At 49.2% G+C, this 16,626-nt stretch overlaps 1 protein-coding gene and 1 pseudogene across 1 annotated transcript in view; one reads left to right on the forward strand and one right to left on the reverse strand.

The window, feature by feature from the left end:
- The window catches only part of LOC102380542 (antigen WC1.1-like), a 40,948-nt gene that overhangs the window by 14,344 nt on the left and 9,978 nt on the right, over nucleotides 1-16,626 (reverse strand). Inside the window, exons 3-12 of the mRNA XM_025195356.1 lie at nucleotides 14,053-14,089; nucleotides 13,775-13,827; nucleotides 9,912-10,229; nucleotides 7,271-7,585; nucleotides 5,706-6,020; nucleotides 4,504-4,566; nucleotides 4,105-4,419; nucleotides 2,672-2,707; nucleotides 1,376-1,513; nucleotides 305-400 (exon numbers count right to left, since the gene is read on the reverse strand). Of these exons, the coding sequence (XP_025051141.1) occupies nucleotides 305-400; nucleotides 1,376-1,513; nucleotides 2,672-2,707; nucleotides 4,105-4,419; nucleotides 4,504-4,566; nucleotides 5,706-6,020; nucleotides 7,271-7,585; nucleotides 9,912-10,229; nucleotides 13,775-13,827; nucleotides 14,053-14,089 (1,686 nt within the window). The remainder of the gene's footprint in view (nucleotides 1-304; nucleotides 401-1,375; nucleotides 1,514-2,671; nucleotides 2,708-4,104; nucleotides 4,420-4,503; nucleotides 4,567-5,705; nucleotides 6,021-7,270; nucleotides 7,586-9,911; nucleotides 10,230-13,774; nucleotides 13,828-14,052; nucleotides 14,090-16,626) is intronic.
- Nucleotides 9,529-9,617, forward strand: LOC112548748 (annotated as a pseudogene).

Consider the following 16,626-nt stretch of genomic DNA (forward strand, 5'->3'; position numbering starts at 1 on the left):
CCCCCCCCCTGCCATTTCACTCCCCGTCATTAATCTCTCCCACTTCTACCTCACGCTCCTGACAGCATGACCCGATCTTTCCAACCCACCTTCACCGAGAGCGGGCACAGCAGCCTGTCTTGGCTCGCCAGCCCTCTAGTGGCAACTCTCAGTTCTGCAAGTTGGGGACAGGCAGAAAAGGTTGTTAACTCAAATGTTTAACTACTAACTACACTAACACTGATCAACCTTTGAGAAACTTAAAGTGTAAGATGTAACCAAATCCTAAAATACTCGCTGTGTGCTGGCAATGGGGCACACAGACCTGAGTGACCGAACATCTCGAGCTTCTCCCTCATCAGGTTATAATCAATTTCTTCATACACAGCATCAGTTAAGGGCCCTGAGTATCTTCCAGAGGCTGAAAACAAATGTAAGGTTTTACACAGGGTCATGGAAACAGGACATGTTAAGATAGGAAATGTTAAAGGGTCCTCCAGCCTTTCCCTTTGGAGCTCAGCTGAGCCCTACAGCACACTTCTATGGCCTTGTCCAATTTAAAGAAAAATATCCAATGTGGCACTGAACAAGCCTATTCAAAAACTTCCCTCTGGAAACCATTACATGGGCTACGCCCCTGTTACAAAATCTTGTCTTACACTCACCCTAAATCTTTCCTATTTACTACCATCGTAAGACTCTGACAATTCCCCAGTTTCACGTAATGGAAAAGTAAATACAGTCACACTTCCACTTGCACACCCAGATGCACACATGCACCTACTTTCAAAATGGAAACATTGACACTGGGTTCTACTGAAAGTTGTAAACTAGAGGTTGCAATAAGGGGGAATTGCCACCCCTCATTCTGCCAAATATAAGAATTTTCCCCCACCTTCCTTTTTCTACCGTTTGTTTTTCTTTGCTCCTTTCTCTTTTTTTTGCCAGCGATTTCCTAATATTTCCTTTCCTCGTAGTATCCATCCCACTGATCTGTCTCTTCATGAACACTTCCACAAGTGGAGTTTCTAGCAGTTTTCCAAATACAAACCCAACATTATAGTTATCGTCCATATTTCCCATCTCTTTATTCTCCCATGAAATCTTGCTTTGTCTTGACCACTCTCCTGAGCTTGCCCCAGTTCAGCTTGGTTTGCATATTTCCCGGGACCCCTGCACAACTGTACTGCTCAGTCACTGGTGGTAGGACTAATTTCACAAGCATGCTGGATCTCCCTCTCACAGCTCTTCCAGCATCCTCCCCTCCTCAGCTGTACCTCCCGTTACCTTCCAGGCCTAGGTTGCATCACAGCTCTGCCACTGGCCCTCCCTTCACCTGAACTTCCCTCTGCTGTTGCAGAGCATTTTTTCCATGGTGAGACAAATGAGGACTCACCTCTGCGCAGTGCCCTGGTGCTTTGCACCTGTCCCCCCAGCATGATCAGGACCAGGCAGAGAAGGGCCCCCAGGACAATGCAGATGACTATGGGCACCATATCTCTCCCACCTGTCAGAGATGGGCGCTGAGGTGGTTCTGGAAGAAAAGGAACATGCAAGAGGCAGAGACTTCTGGGAGAAGCAGGAGGGCATAGGGGAGAGATGCAATCTCTAATTAAACCACCCATGGCATCAAGTTCAGTGTTGAAACACAAGGCAGTTTGTCATGGGGGCAGCTGTGCTAGGAGCCACTGGACAGGAATGGTTCCTGCTCAGCACCCACTGCAGCTCCCACCCTAGGTAACAGTTTTGGTGAACCCCTCACTCCAGGAGCTGGAGCTCATCCTTGCAGGGTAGAAACAGATGTTGTCTTTGTGCCCCTATACAAATGTTTATACAAGTGCAGAGGTCAAGCCAACAGATGTCCATAGCCTTTGCTGCACCACAAATGCCCAAAAGGTTTAGCCACAACATCACTGAGCAGAACTTCCTGGTGGCAGACATATTTTAGGTTTATGGTGGGAAAGCGTGTGCAGTTTCCCAGTTTGGGCCGTGCGCAGGGCAGGGACTCCAATGGCTTGATCTTCTTTACTGCAGTAGTTCCTGTTTCTGGGATGCACAGCATCAGGGCCCTGAAGCTTGGTGTACTCCTCCCGGGCGTCCCCATTTGGACTCTCCAGGCACCCACAGATGCTCCGTTGAAGTGCAAGAGCTGAGACCAGAAAGCAGCCGATTGGCAGTGTCAGGCACTGGAGCACACCAGAGTTGGCTTTCACCACTTAAAAAGATGCACCTTGGAGATCCCTGGAGTGTGTCACCACAAGCAGAGAAAGCCCATGTTCTGTGCACATGCCCAGGGACTCCCTGAGCCATGTCTCTAAGCAAGGCAAGCTGTCGTTACCCACTTACAGAGATGAAACCCAGAGTTTGTCTGTGGTATGTATCTGCAAGTGGGAAACCCCGGTTTTTCCCACTTAGAAATACATGCCCCAGGGAATCTCTAAGGCACATCTGTGTCAGGAGGGAACATGTTGCCCTTGTCCTATAGGACTGGCCCCCTGCCCTGTCCAGGGCAACAAGTGACCTGCGTTTCATCCAATGAAGTAGATCAGCGGTGTTGGGACATATCCCATCACATGAAATCTGGTTCTTGTGCTGACTTCTGTTTACAACCTCAGGATGGAGATTACAGGTCATCATCCTGGGAACCCAGCACCAGTGAAATGTAGCCCCCAGTGAAAGCAAGGCATCTTACCTGTTCTGTCTGGGGATGCAGTAGCCTCGCTCTTATCTGCAAGGAAAGAGAGAAGGTGAGTGAAAGTCTGGAGGAAGGGGAGATGGCAGGTTTGTTACCAGGAGAAGGCACACTCTGAGAGTCTTGGTGGGAATCTCAGAGGTGGAGACTGGTGACCAAGAGTGGAAGTGGGGCCTAGTGGGTATCACTGCCTCATTTCTGGATTTGTTGTCAGCAGACAGGGAGCAGGTGGGCAGGGTCTTCTTTTGAAAAGCCCTCTCAGGAGCACTGGGCACATCCTGTAGATGTAGCCTCTGTGCCTGCACCCCTCACCTGCACGTCACTTGTACATTGTGTCTCCTGCTTGAAAAACTGAGAGCAAACCAGCAAGCCCTGCTGCAGAGCTGGAGTTAAGGTTTCGTTACATGTGCTCCAGGGTGGGGCAGGTTCGCTTTAATTAGAGCGGCCATTTTGAAGTATAGGGATGCTGAATACAGGTGATGTGGAGGCTGCTGGAGTGTGTTAATTAGCATGCTACATCAGACACAATTAATAAAGTGTGCTTCAAGATGTGCTAATTAACACATGTCAGAGCAGGAGTAGGGCCTGCATATAGGTGCCCAGACACTTTTAGCTTAAGTGTCCCAGAGGATAATGGCTTCACAGCCACAAATCTAGGGTTCTCCAGGTCTACCAAGAAGACAGAGCATCTGTCTAAAAGAGGGAAACAAATGTATGAGTATCCCTGAGCTGACACAGAGTGGAAGCAGAACAAGATCAAGAACCAAATGTTGGAAACAGCCCAACAACAACTACGCTCATAGTTGAGGACCCCAAGATGCTATGTTACATCCTGCTACTTACTAATGCCATTGGCACACAATAAACAACCAGCCTGTGCACAAGTGCGCGCTGTGTCAAGGAAAAGGTGAGTCCAGTGGAGACACTGGTGAGCAAGAAGAGCCCCATGCCTCTCTCCCACGGGGCAGGGTTATATCATATATTGGTTAAAGCTGTCATTTTGTTTCATTTCTCTACTGAGGCAGGTTCATGTGCTGCTACCCAAGCACTGGGTTGGACTAATAAGCTGGACAGTTGGTCACCAGTCTCTGTGTGTTAGTTTGAGGGCAGTCGCATGTCAGAACTGGGGTGCACTGGTGTTCTTGTGCAGCAGCTCCCGGCAGGGCAGGGCTGTATGGTACGGACATAGGGTCCTGTGGCTGGCAGATGAATAACACATCAGCACAGTGGACGATGTATGTATGGAGGCTGGCGCTATGGGGGCTGATGCCTTCAAAACCAGGGCCCACAAAACCTTTCCCATCCCAGCCATTAGATCATGCATTGAGAAGATGGTGCCCGGTCTGTGGACAGACAGAAGGATCCAGCCAATGAAACACTTTCCCCAGCCCACCTCCAAACCTGCATCATGGATGAAAGACACTGTCACTCACTGGTGCAGATCACAGCAGCATCTTCCTTATGGTGACACTCATTGTTACCCCAGGGCTCAGCACAACAGTCCCACAGAGACGACTCTGTCCCCTTGCAGTTCAGCTTGTCCAGCCAGATGGGGCCAGTCCCCTTCCCAAATTCTGCCTCACTCAGAGCAGACTCAGCAGCTCCACAGCCCAGTTGTTTGCACACAACAGCAGCATCCGCCATGTCCCAGGAGTCATCACACACTGTTCCCCAGGAGCCACGGTGCCAAACCTCCACTCTCCCCGAGCATCCGTCCTTTCCTTCCACAACACGCAGCTTCTCCTTTTCTGGGAAAAGCAGAAACTACCTTACTTGGGAGCTGGGTAAGGCCTGAGGGCAGATGGAGGAGATTCAGAAAAGGGCAGAGGTACCTGTGCAGCTTGTGGAGTTTGGACACTCGGCAAACTGTGTTGGAGTTGTTTTCTCTTTGCTTCCTAGGTTAAAAAAAACACATGCTGTGAATGGGCTGGTTAGTGTGTACATTTTGAGGGAGAGCAGAAGTTACCAGTACTCTCAATTATGATATTACCATTATATAAATATGAATTTTAAGTGTGTTTAACATACAGTGGGTGTGCAACATCCCTGAATTTCAATTCCAGCACATGCTGTGAATGGGCTGGTTAGTGTGTACATTTTGAGGGAGAGCAGAAGTTACCAGTACTCTCAATTATGATATTACCATTATATAAATATCAAATTTAAGTGTGTTTAACATACGGTGGGTGTGCAACTTCCCTACAGTTCAATTCCAGCTGTGTTGCTCCATGGCAGTGGTTTTTATTTTTTTTACAGTTAAGGTACCCTTTATGTAAGTCGAGACACCCTCTATTGTGTTGGTGAATTGAGTGACACCTTATATCAAAAGCTCGTTTATTTACTACAATGCTAACCTCCTTGTGGAGGGGCCACACAGAGCACCTAATGCACCAGCTGGTCAGGGACAAGCCCATGCCTGCACTTACCTTCTCACACCTGCTTATCTCTTCAAATGTCACAGCACCCTCCAAGGCTCTTGTGGCAGCTCAGGGTGCCCCAGATCCCCGGTGGAGAATCCCTGATCTATTGACACCTGATGCATTGTACTTCAGCCTGTGGCTGGTAACTGCATTGCCTTACAAAGAGATTTGAATGTAAAGATTTTTACTTAAGAACCAACCACATGGACAGCCTATAGACCAAAATTATGTCCTTTGATATGGCCTGAAAAATCAAAATCAGATCTCACACCAACTTTGACATGCACACCCAATATACGTGCATGCGTGTGTGTACATACAGAGGTGTTCATTTAAATAGAGATTGGAAACTGATCCTAAACTAAACTTCACAGCCAAGGCCCATATCCAATTGTTCATGTCTAATAGCCACACAGATGCACACAGGACTCTGTGAATGAGAGAATGAGAATCCTGTCTGTTGTTTTGGGGAATATAGAACTGTCTATACTGAAAAGGAAATATTTCTATTATAGAACTTCAGTGAATCAAACATGCAATGCAGGCGTGTGTACATACATGTACAAGTACGTGTCTTTTCATACACGTTTGTGGGCAAGAAATATCATCATTACCAGTACACTTAATATGGGTCTCTTCTCCCCGATTAGCACATGAGAGAGGTTTCCATGACTCTGACGGACACTGCCAAAGGGAGTTGTGATGCTCAAGGCACTGAACATGATCCAACCATGTGTGGCCAGAACCTTGTCCGTATGTCAAGTCTCCAACAATTTCCCCTTCATCTCCGCAGCCCAGCTGTTTGCATACAATTTCCACAGTGGCTTGAGTCATCTGGTTGGAGCAAATGCTTCCCCACGATCCATTGTAGAAAATCTCCAATCGCCCAGCACAGTCACTGCCATTCACCAGCCTCAGATCCATGAATTCTAGGAGGAAATGCACAAGAAGGAGGTCCAGCGGTCAGATTTGATACCATCTGGAGTGAAATCCCAGAGAGCACTGACAGTCTTGGGCACTGCTGTGGATAAATACTGCACACAATAACTCCAAGGATCAGCGACTCTTTGAGGCAGCGCTGGGCAATTATAAATACAAGGGTCACTTATGGAAAGGCACCACTTCTCAACGTATAGAAGCAGAAAGAGATGAGCAGCAGTAACTGTCTGTGATGGTGAGGACTGGCTAGCCCCAGACGAGGAAGAGATTAAAGAGATTTGCTGGGCTGGGTAGGCCCTACCATGCAGCCAATGCCAGGCCTGCAGGAGTGATTTTAAAGAAAGCCAGTCTCATAGAGGGGATGACTCTATTCTGATGTGCCCTGGCTCCTGGTCAGATGTCCTCCAAGACACAAACTAAGCAGATTACCAGGTCAGTGTCGTTTCTAACAGTAGGGAAGGCCAATGATTTCTCCCACACCCCAGGTAGGAACTAATGAGTAACACCATTATGATGAGGTCTGACAGTCCTGTGCACTCAGATGTATATGTGCTGCAGAGAAGAGCTCCAAGGATCAGTGACTCTTTTGAGGCAGTGCCAGGAAATTAGAAATACAAGGTTCACACGTGGAAAGTGGCCATTTCCTAACATTTACATGTGATACTGCTCTTTCTAACACTAGAGAAAGCCAATGATTTCTCCCAGACCTGCCAGTAGGAACGGATGAATAACACTATTGGTCATTTTTTATAGGCTCCAAGGTGGGGCTGGGGCACTTTAATTTTAGCAGATCCTAGGAGCCAGTCTAAAATGAAAATGCCCACAGCATCTCATGTATCAGTGTCCCTGAACTTCAAAATGGTAGCAGGGGTGCTTTAAGTAAAGCTAATTCAACAAGGTATAGTTAAAGTGCTCTTGCTGCCATTTTGAAGAACAGGGACACGGAGACACGAGATGAGGAGGCTGCTGGAGGCATGCTAATTGGCACATTTCAGCAGATTCTATTAATCGAGTCTGCTCCAATGTGCTGTAATAACAGTGCATAAGAACAGCCTCCACGCACGTCTACAAGCACCCATGATGACTATGTATGTAGTTAAGTGATCCTGGTATGAAAGGAGGAAGAGAATCTGAGACAGTCAGAGTGGTCCCTAGCATCGTTAGCTCTCTCCTCAAATATTAGTCTCCCTCTCTTATATCCTTGGTACCCAGTTTCAAAAAGAGCAGTCACAGAACAGACCTGAGCAAAGCACTCCTACATCCTCCTTGTGTCTGCAGTCGTGCTGCCCCCAGCCCCTGGAAGGGCACTCCCAGAGCTCGGATTCATTCCCAGAGCAGTTCACATCATCCAGCCAGATCTGTTCTGAGCCTTCCTCGTAATGAACGGATGCAGCTGCCTCGACGGCGTGTCCACATCCCAGTTGTTTGCACACAACAGTGGAGTCTGTTCGGTCCCAGGAGTCATCACAGACAGTCCCCCAGGTGCCCTGGTAGTAAATCTCCACTCTCCCAGCGCAGCGACCTGTCCCATTCACCAGTCTGATCTGCCTGCTTCCTGCAAGGAGAAATCCTAGCTGTTCATGGGTAAGGGTGAAGCAAACTGAGAAGTTTATCTGCAAATCAGTGTTGATGCTGCATGGACTGCAACACCAATGCTTTAGGAATCATAGAGAAGACAAGAGATGTGTAGATTAAGGGAATATCGGAGCCTCTTAAAGAGTCACTCATTTCCATCATGTAAGAAAAGGACCTAATCCTGCATCTCTTATTCAGCACAACAACCCTGATAGCACCTCACCAGTGGGTGAGATTTAGTGACAGGAATAAGGTTTTTCTGAGCATGTCCTTCCTTTCAAACAGGTTTTAGATCAGAATTGTCAACAGTGTCTGGGGACATTACTATCAGTGGGGAAAATTACAACAAAAGCCATAGGCTTTGTTTATATTGATGGAAAATGATTGAGGAAACAGATTGCTGGAGAAAACAGCTCCGGCAGCCTTTTGTCTTACTGGGCAAGGGGGCCTGAGTGGGGCTGTCACTGTAGGAGGAGAGAAGTCTGCAGGAAGGACCGAAGACAGCTGAAGAAAGGCTGTGAGAGAGCAGAGAGCCAGGAATCACTGCCACTTCAGCAGAGAGCTGTGCATCAAGGGAAGGAAGAAACCTGCAGCCAGTCAAGGGACAACTGTCTAGTATAGACTGGCTGTAGCACTAGCAGCCAGGAGGCCAGTGAGCTACTGATGAGCTAAGAACCAAGGCAGACTGGTAGGGAACCAAGAAGTAAGGGCTGCAAACTGATGAGCTAAGCCCTAGCTGGGAAAGCAGGTAACCCTTAGTCCCAGGAAGGGAACAGCTGAGAGAGGCTGCAGGTGGGCAGGGCTTGGGAGGCACAACGAGCCAGTGCCTGACAGCAGATAGTCAATGGGGGCCTGTAAGCATCCAGGTAGGAGATCCCAAGCAGGAAGGCTGCAGGGGAGTGGTGGCTGGACTGGGAAGCTGCTCTGAGCTACCAGTAAGGCACTCTTGCTGGGGCAGCATAGAGGCCAGGTTACTGGAAGGCTCTTTCATATAGCCAGCACATTGTGGTTTATTTTGGGAGCCATCACAGGGTTTGTTTTGTGGTATAAGCAGGGTGCTCTCTCTCTTGTTGTATTTAAAGCAGTGGTTTGGGTTTGGGACTACAGGGGAGGTTTTGGAGGTCCCATTAGTGCCTGAGGGGCATGTGTGTCTGCCTTGAGTGGGGCAGGGGCCAGGATCAGGGCACTGATGAGGCCAGAGGGCCAGGAGCTCAGGCAGGCTGGAGGCAGGGGCTACAGAGCCTAACACTGCCCTGCCTGTCCCCCCATCTCAAGGTGCATTGTGCCCCAGCCCCGTTCTCCATGGGTGGCTGCGGCACAGGGTGCCTCAGTACAGGGGCTCCAGCTGCTTCATCGGTGAATCCAAGTGCTGAGGCACATGGAGAAAGGGGACCACCAGCCCAGGGCTGCCTGCTCCTGTCTTGCGGCACACAGCCATAGAGCGGCTGGCTGGGGTGCAGGGTGCCTCAGTGCACGGGCTCCAACAGCTCATGGAGAAGGGAAGCAGGGAGCCCTGGGCTGCCTGCTCCCATCTCCACGTGCTGCTCCCTGGCTGGTTGGGGCACTGTCTGCTGGCTAGCCCCCACGCCGAGGCACCCGGTGCCCCAGCCAGGCCCCCTGCACTACATGGAGCAGTAGGACAGCGTATCCTGCTGTAAAGCAGAGGAGCAGGAGCATGCACTGTAGCACAATGTACCGGCAAAAAATTGTGCTGCTACTATTTGTACTGCTGAAAACATGCTCTTGCTTGTGCCGACATGGTCCTTGTGTCCAAAAGGTGGTCTTATTGTAGGATTTGTTTTAACTGACCTGAGAGAGCAGCATTTGTTAATGAGAGCCCTGGCTCCTCTTGGGGCTTTGCCAGTATGACTATTTGGGAAGAATCTATGGAGTGCAAAATACTGTTATTTTTTCTGGTATATAATACTCTGATTTCTCTTCAGATCGCATAAATCTTTTGCCTTTTACTAAAGATTTCTATGGTATATAATACCTACATGTCAGCTATGATGGGGTTTCAGAAACTAATGGCTAAATGCATGCCCATGGTGTATGTCTGTGACAAAGCAGGGAAATAGAGAGCAGCAGGAAATACTGATGGCAGCGCACAAAGTATTTTTATTTCAAAATTGCCGTTAGTTTCTGAGACACCTTTGTACATTTATGGCAGGGTCCAGAGCTGGGATCCATACCTATTTGCATTCAGATAACTTCACAGCACAAGGGGGTGGCAGCACAGGCTCTGGGATGGCGATATTTCTACTGCACAGGGAAGAGAGGTTTGTAGGATTTTAAGGACAAGTCACCTGAACAAACGACTCCAACATCCTCAGCGATTCCTGCCGGCTCTGTCTCAGACAGGCTCGTGTTGCAGAGTGTCAGACGAGGCTCATTCCCTGAGCACTGGACACGTCTCAGCCCAACAAGGCCTGTCCCTCGTTCAGACTTCACGGGGTTATAGGCTTTCTCTGCGTCGCCACACTGGAGCTGCCTGCACACCACTTTAGCATCATTTATGTCCCACTGATCATCCAGGACTCTGCCCCACGCACCACTGAGGGAAATCTCGACTCGCCCGTCGCACCGGCTCTCTCCATTCAGCAGTCTGAGGGATTCAGAGTCACCTGGGCCCAGGAGAGATGGGAAATGCACTGAAAACCCCATGATATATTATCTACCATGCTAGACTCAGGGAAGTACAGCCAGGTGCCTCTACATGAGCAGGAAGGCTGCTCTGACACACTGTAATTACAGTGCATCCGAGTAGATTTGATTAATTGAGTCTGGTGGAGTGTGGTAATTACTGCACTCCAGCAGCCTTCTGCATCTCGTATATCAGTGTCCCCATGCTTCAAAATGGTGGAAGAGCACTTTATCTAAACCTTATTCAATAAGCTTTAGATAAAGCATTCCTGGTAATTACTGCACTCCAGCAGAATTCTGCATCTCATATATCAGTGTCCCCATGCTTCAAAATGATGGAAAAGGCACTTTATCTAAAGCTCATTCAATGAGCTTGGTGACCCCCCAACCCAAGCAAATGTATAAATGCCTTAAGTGTCTAAATAATTGGATACATGGGAAAGGGCAGTCAGTGCACTGCAATAATGCAAGGACTTGCCTCTGTCACAGAGCCTTATCTGAACAAGTAACAGCTGTTCCTGGGGAGCCGGAGCACTATTTCTTGAGCACACCGCAGGCACCCATGCTAAGAAGAGCTTCAGAGCAAGGGAGTGAGGGGCAGTATGCCAGTGGCAGGTAAAGTCTATGAGGGCAAGAAAAACATCTAATGAGGTCAACAGCTCTGATACTGCTTACCCCAAGACTCTCCCCTGCAGTGGCTCCTGCATGGACCTGTCCTCAGCAAACATGAGGACACTCGACTAGGGGCAACCCCAGGGAAGAAACTTAGCCAACGCAACACAGCATGTATTTGGACTGGGGAGAAGCAAAGCCTACTGTATAAAGTAGCACTGTCCTGCCTCAGCTGAAAGCCCAGCCTCTCACTCTCTGCTGTCCTGGACTTCATTCAAAACCCATCCAGCAGCTGCTGAAAAGCTTCAGGCAGGTGTCTATAGGGGTGTGATCTCAGGGCCTGGGTACAGCATCCTTACATTTCAGTATCACTTATGGCTTGAGTGTATCTGACTATGAAGAAAGGATGGTCCAAGTCCTTTCTCCATTGCACTATATCAAACAGGGGAGGGGACAGGAAGTGCCTGGGGAGAAGTTTCCTCTCTAATAAGTATCTGCATCTGCTCCCCGGCTCCCTACAGCATAAAAGGCAGACAGAGCTGCTGGGAGCACAGTTCCCCTGCCCTGCAGAGCATCAGATACTTCAGCAGTGGTCCATCTCCTGCATGTGGATGGGAAAATATGGTGATATGAAAAAAGAACAAATCAATGAGTTGGAGCAGACTTGATTAAGCAAGTCTGCTGGAGGGTTCAAACTAGATCGCTCTAGCACACTGCAGCATCTCATGTATTCAGCATCCTGTGTTTCAAAATGGCAGCGGGGGCTTTAACTAAACTCATCAATTGAGTTTAAGTTAAAGCACTCCTGCTGCAGGTTGGAAGTGTGGGATGCTGAATACATGAGACACCGTAGCATTTTATTTTAGACTGGCCCCCAAGAGCTGTTCTAATTAAAATGCCCCTCCTACCCTCCACCTTGGAGTACATGTATAGGCACCCTATGTTTTGTTCCTGTTTCAGGAAAGAAAAAAACATCATTTATGCAGCCTGAAATAGCTCTGTCCCTATCCTTTTATTTCCCCCCACATTTAGCTATTTTTTAATTCAGTTATTTGAGAATTTGGAGGGGAAATCTCTACATTCCTTCTTTAGTAAGATGTCATTCTCTGATCCCTCCTCCTAGCAGCGGTGTAACTAGGGTGGGGAAAGCAAAGCAGCCGCCCTGCTTGCAGACCTGTGAGGAGGGCCTTGAACAAGAAAGAGCTTTGCAGTGGTGGCACAAATCACATTAGTTGCAACCTGAAGACACTCATGTCCTTTTGTGGCAGGTTCCCTGAGTGCCTGGCATCATCATTATGCCTTTGCATCCTGGCCCCTGCCTCAAACAAACAAATGAAAAATGCCTCCCTAGGAAGCTACTGGCCCACTCTAAGGACAAGTCCAAGCTGTGGAGTGAAAAGATCCCAGCCGTGGGAGTGCTTCCTCTGAAAGTGTGCTGAGAACTGACACACACATGTGGGATCCACAGACTGAAATAAGAGCAGCCCACCTAGATTTCCCAGGTAGGTGAGGCTCTAACTGGGAAACAGCAGACACTAGAGACAGATCTGGCCAGAACGCTGTCAATGAGTTGGGTTTGTTTTTTTTTCCATCAGAACACCAATTTTTTTCAGAAAGAAATATTTTTTCAAAGAAACCATTGGGTCTGGTTACCTGTGAATTTATAATATTTATTCTTGTAGAGTATAGCTGTTCAAGGAGGAGAGACTGACTCCCCAAGCCAAAGATTAAAGCACTCTCTGGGAAAGGGAAGACCCTAGTTCAGTGCACGCAGAGCTGAGGCTTAAGCTGGTGTCTCTACCCCAGTACGAGACTCTCTCCAGAGACCAGTGGATGTTACTGGGGTTCACAGATGCTTTTTCTATAAGAAATGTAAACAGCTCAGATCTGGTGCTGATCAGGAATGAAAGGAAATCCTGAAATCTTGTTTCACTTGTGTCACAACTGCCCTGGGTGCCTGCTCCTGCGAGGGGTGCAACGGGATGGAGGATGCAGGAGCTCAGCAGCTAGTGCAGGAGTGGGCAAAATGGTGGATCCAGCCAGCAGCTGGACTCCATTTTCCAGCACCCCCCTGTCTGCGTGGCTGTGGCTGGTTTCTATCGAATCCCTGGCACCAGCTGCGCTGTGATAGTGGGGGGCCAGGGTTTCCATAGAGACCGGCTCCAGCAGCACAGCAGGGTGTGGAGGTGCCCCGGGACTGGGCTGGGATCTTGCAGTGGTGAAAGCATGGTCTGGAGCTGGGGCAGAGCCGCAACCTGTAGCCTGCATGCTCCAGGCAGGGGTGTGCAAGCAGCAGATAGTGGCTCTGCCCTGCATCCTTGTAGTGGTGACAGCCTGGTCCAGAGCCAGGGTGGAGCATGCAGGCTACAGGTTGCGGCTCTGCCCCAGCTCCAGACCATGCTTTCACCACTGCAAGATCCCAGCCTGGTCCTGGAGCAGGTCCCTGCCCCTCCACCTGCCCTGCCAGCACTGCTGGGGGCCGTCTCCATGGAAACCCTGGCCCTGTGCTATCACAATATGTGAACTATCCATGGAAACCAGCCCCAGCCACATGGGCAGGGGCTGCTGGGAATGGAGTACACTGCCACCCAGATCCAGGCCACGGACTTGACTTTTCCTTCCTCAACCTAGAGTGACCTTGAGAACTGAGCAACCTGCTGTGCAAAGGGAGAGGCAAGCGCTCCTTTTCATCTTGTTCAGTCTCCTTCATGGGGAATTGGTCTCCAAGCAGTAGGAAAAGTTGCTGAGGTTCCTTCTGAGGATCTAGGAGTTTCCCAGATAATAACTATATTCTAGCTAAACAATCCTTCAGTTTGAGTCTACTTCACCCTTCCCTGGCAGAGCCCTGAGAGTCCCCCGAGTACCCCACCATGAGGAGTAGATGTAACTAACTCTGTATCGCTCCTGCACTTACCTGAGCAAATCACACCAGCATCACTGTCCTGTGAGCATGTATAGGCCCCCAGCCTGGTAACAGGGCAGTGCCACAGGAGGTGTTCAGTCCCATTACAGTGAAATGTGTCTTCCCAGACAGTGCCAGTTCCCTTCCCAAAGTGCCCTCCTCATGGAGCAGACACAGCGACTCCGCAGTTGAGCTGACGACAGAGAACGTGGGCATCGGATAAATCCCAGCGCGAGTCACAGAGGGTGCCCCAGGCACCGAGCACCTGGACCTCCACTCTCCCCGAGCACCGTGTGCTGCCGTTCACCAGCCTGAACCCTGTGAACCCTGGGGAGAAGGGAGAGGGTGTTTCAGAGAGGAGATGAATAGCCCACGTGCCAGTCTACACCAAGCATGTATAGAAGGGAATGGGAAGTTGATTCCTTCCTCCTTGTCTTGGATTATTTTAGGTTTACCATGAGCTAATCCCAGTCATTATTCCCTTCACAGTTAGGTTGTGGGCAAGAGCCCCATGAAGCACCCTGTAAAAGGAGGTGTATTTTTAGAATACATCAGCAGCTGCACAGTACCTGCCCATGAGTCAGAATATAACCTTTGTTATTATGAAGCCTAATGAGGGACAAGACCACAGTGAACAAGATGTGAACTATCACCGGTTACCCTTTATCATCAAGTAACTGTGTGTAAATAAGTGTTTTCTGTGAAGCAGCTGACATGCAGTGCCCTGCCTCTCCACCTCCCTCCAAGTTTTCCTGCAAGGCAGTTAGTTGATTTTATAGCTTTTTAGTGATACATCCTCATCTAGAGCACACATTAATAGTATTTTAGACATGGTATTGAATACTTACTTGAGCATATGACACCAACATCATTTCCATGCAAACATGATTGATCCACGTATGGTGTCCTGGGGCAATAAAGGAGATGAGGCTCATTCCCCACACACTGGAAGTCTTCAGTCCATATGGGCCCGTGTCCTTCTCCGAAGCGAGCTGCTCCTGGGGTGGATACAGCTGTTCCGCACTGTAACTGGTTGCAGAGGACACTGGCAGCCTTGAGATCAAAGTGGGAATCACAGATGGTTCCCCAGGTGTCTCCCTGTCTTATCTCCACACGTCCTACACAGGTTCCAGGCCCTCCAACCAGACGGGCTTGATGACCTAGAATGTCAACAAAGGCAGGAATATTCAAAGTGCTAGTTTAGGCCTGGACACCCCTCCCTGAGAGGTCTTTTTTTAAGAGCTCATTGTCGGGGATGCTGATGAGGCGGAGCAGTGTGTGCCCAGTGCTTTCAGGGACTCCGAGCAGGCAGGCCAGCCTGAGCCAAGTACCACAGCAGCCACACCTGCAGCAAACCACAGCTAATAAAATCTGCCCCAAGGTAGGAGCGACTGGTATATGGGCTGGCTGCTGGGAGCGCCAGCTATCCATGTAGCACCAGCTGGGGCCATGGGTCTGTATGTTGGGGCAAGCCTCCTGGTTACTAACTGTTTTGACCCTCTGCCTGGCACTCCCCGCCCTGTTTTTTCATGATTTGTCCCAAGAACTCAGTTGTCCCCTTTTTCTGTAGCCTCGCCGACTAAGGGAGGCCAATGAGAGACTTGGTGGGCTGTGCACACATGTTTTAAAGGTGGACAAATAGGTCTGGTTTCTAACCCTGCTTTTCAGCTTATTTCTGGACTGCAGCTTTGGATTTCCCTGCATTTCTGTTTCCTAGTTCCTGACCCTGGTTTAACTCTGCTTTTGGACTTTTCCCTGTGGATTGCTGCCCAGATTGGTATTTCACATTTGACCCCAGGATCCTGAACCTGGACTGTGTCATGGACTCTGTCTAGATCTTTCTCTGGCTTTGGTATATGCTTCCCACTCTTTGATGCAGCTCTAGGCCCTATTTTCCCTTGGTGGCTGTGTTGGAGCGAGCATGGACGGGAGGGAAAAAAACAGAGAGCGCCGCTTCTGGAGCCGTTACCATACAAGGGTAGAAGCTCCAAGAGAGGAGCGGAGTGGCGGGATGCGAGGTCCTAATGAGAGGAAGTAGGAAGAGAGAGAAGAGAGGAGAATGAAGGAGGATCCCCCGAAACATCTGCAGATTTAATTTGGTTGATGAGAACAATGGCATAGTTGAACACAGTGTTCAGGTTTCTGTGGGCATGTCTACACAAGTTGTTTCTTGTTCAGCTAATTAGCTCCACAGTGAAACATCACCATCTACACATGCCATGGTATTAGGGCAGAGGAAACTATTTAACTCTGCCACAGGAAAGTGCTTTTAAATATAAATAGATTCATAGATTCAGATTGTAGAGTCAGAAGGGACCACAGTGGATCATCGTGTCCGACCCCCTGCCCCTGGCAGGAAAGAGGACCGAGGTCAGATGACCCCAGCCAGGTGACTATCTAGCCTCCTCTTGAAGACCACCAGGCTAGGTGACTGCACCACCTCTCTTGGAAGCCCATTCCAGATCCTGGTCACCCTTACTGTGAAAAATTTCTTCCTAATATCTAACCTAAATCCACTCTCAACTAGTTTACACCCGTTACTCCTAGTCACTCCCTGGGGCACCTTAGTAAACAGTACTTCCCTTATTTCCTGTTGACCTCCCCTAATAACTTTATAGGCAGCCACAAGTTCTCCTCTCAGCTGTCTCTTGTGAAAGCTGAAGAGATTCAGCTCTCTCAACCTCCCCACATAGGGTCTATCACGAAGGCCACTAATCATGTGAGTGGCCCTCCTCTGGACCCTCTCAAGATTCCCCATGTCCCTCTTGAAGTGCAGCACTCAAAACTGGACACACTACTCCAACTGCGGCCTGACCAGTGCCACATAGAGGGGGAGCATCACCTCCTTTGTTCTATTAGTCATG

This window comes from Alligator sinensis, unplaced genomic scaffold, assembly GCF_000455745.1.
Source record: "Alligator sinensis unplaced genomic scaffold, ASM45574v1 scaffold731_1, whole genome shotgun sequence".
In the NCBI taxonomy this organism is placed as follows: Eukaryota; Metazoa; Chordata; order Crocodylia; family Alligatoridae; genus Alligator; species Alligator sinensis.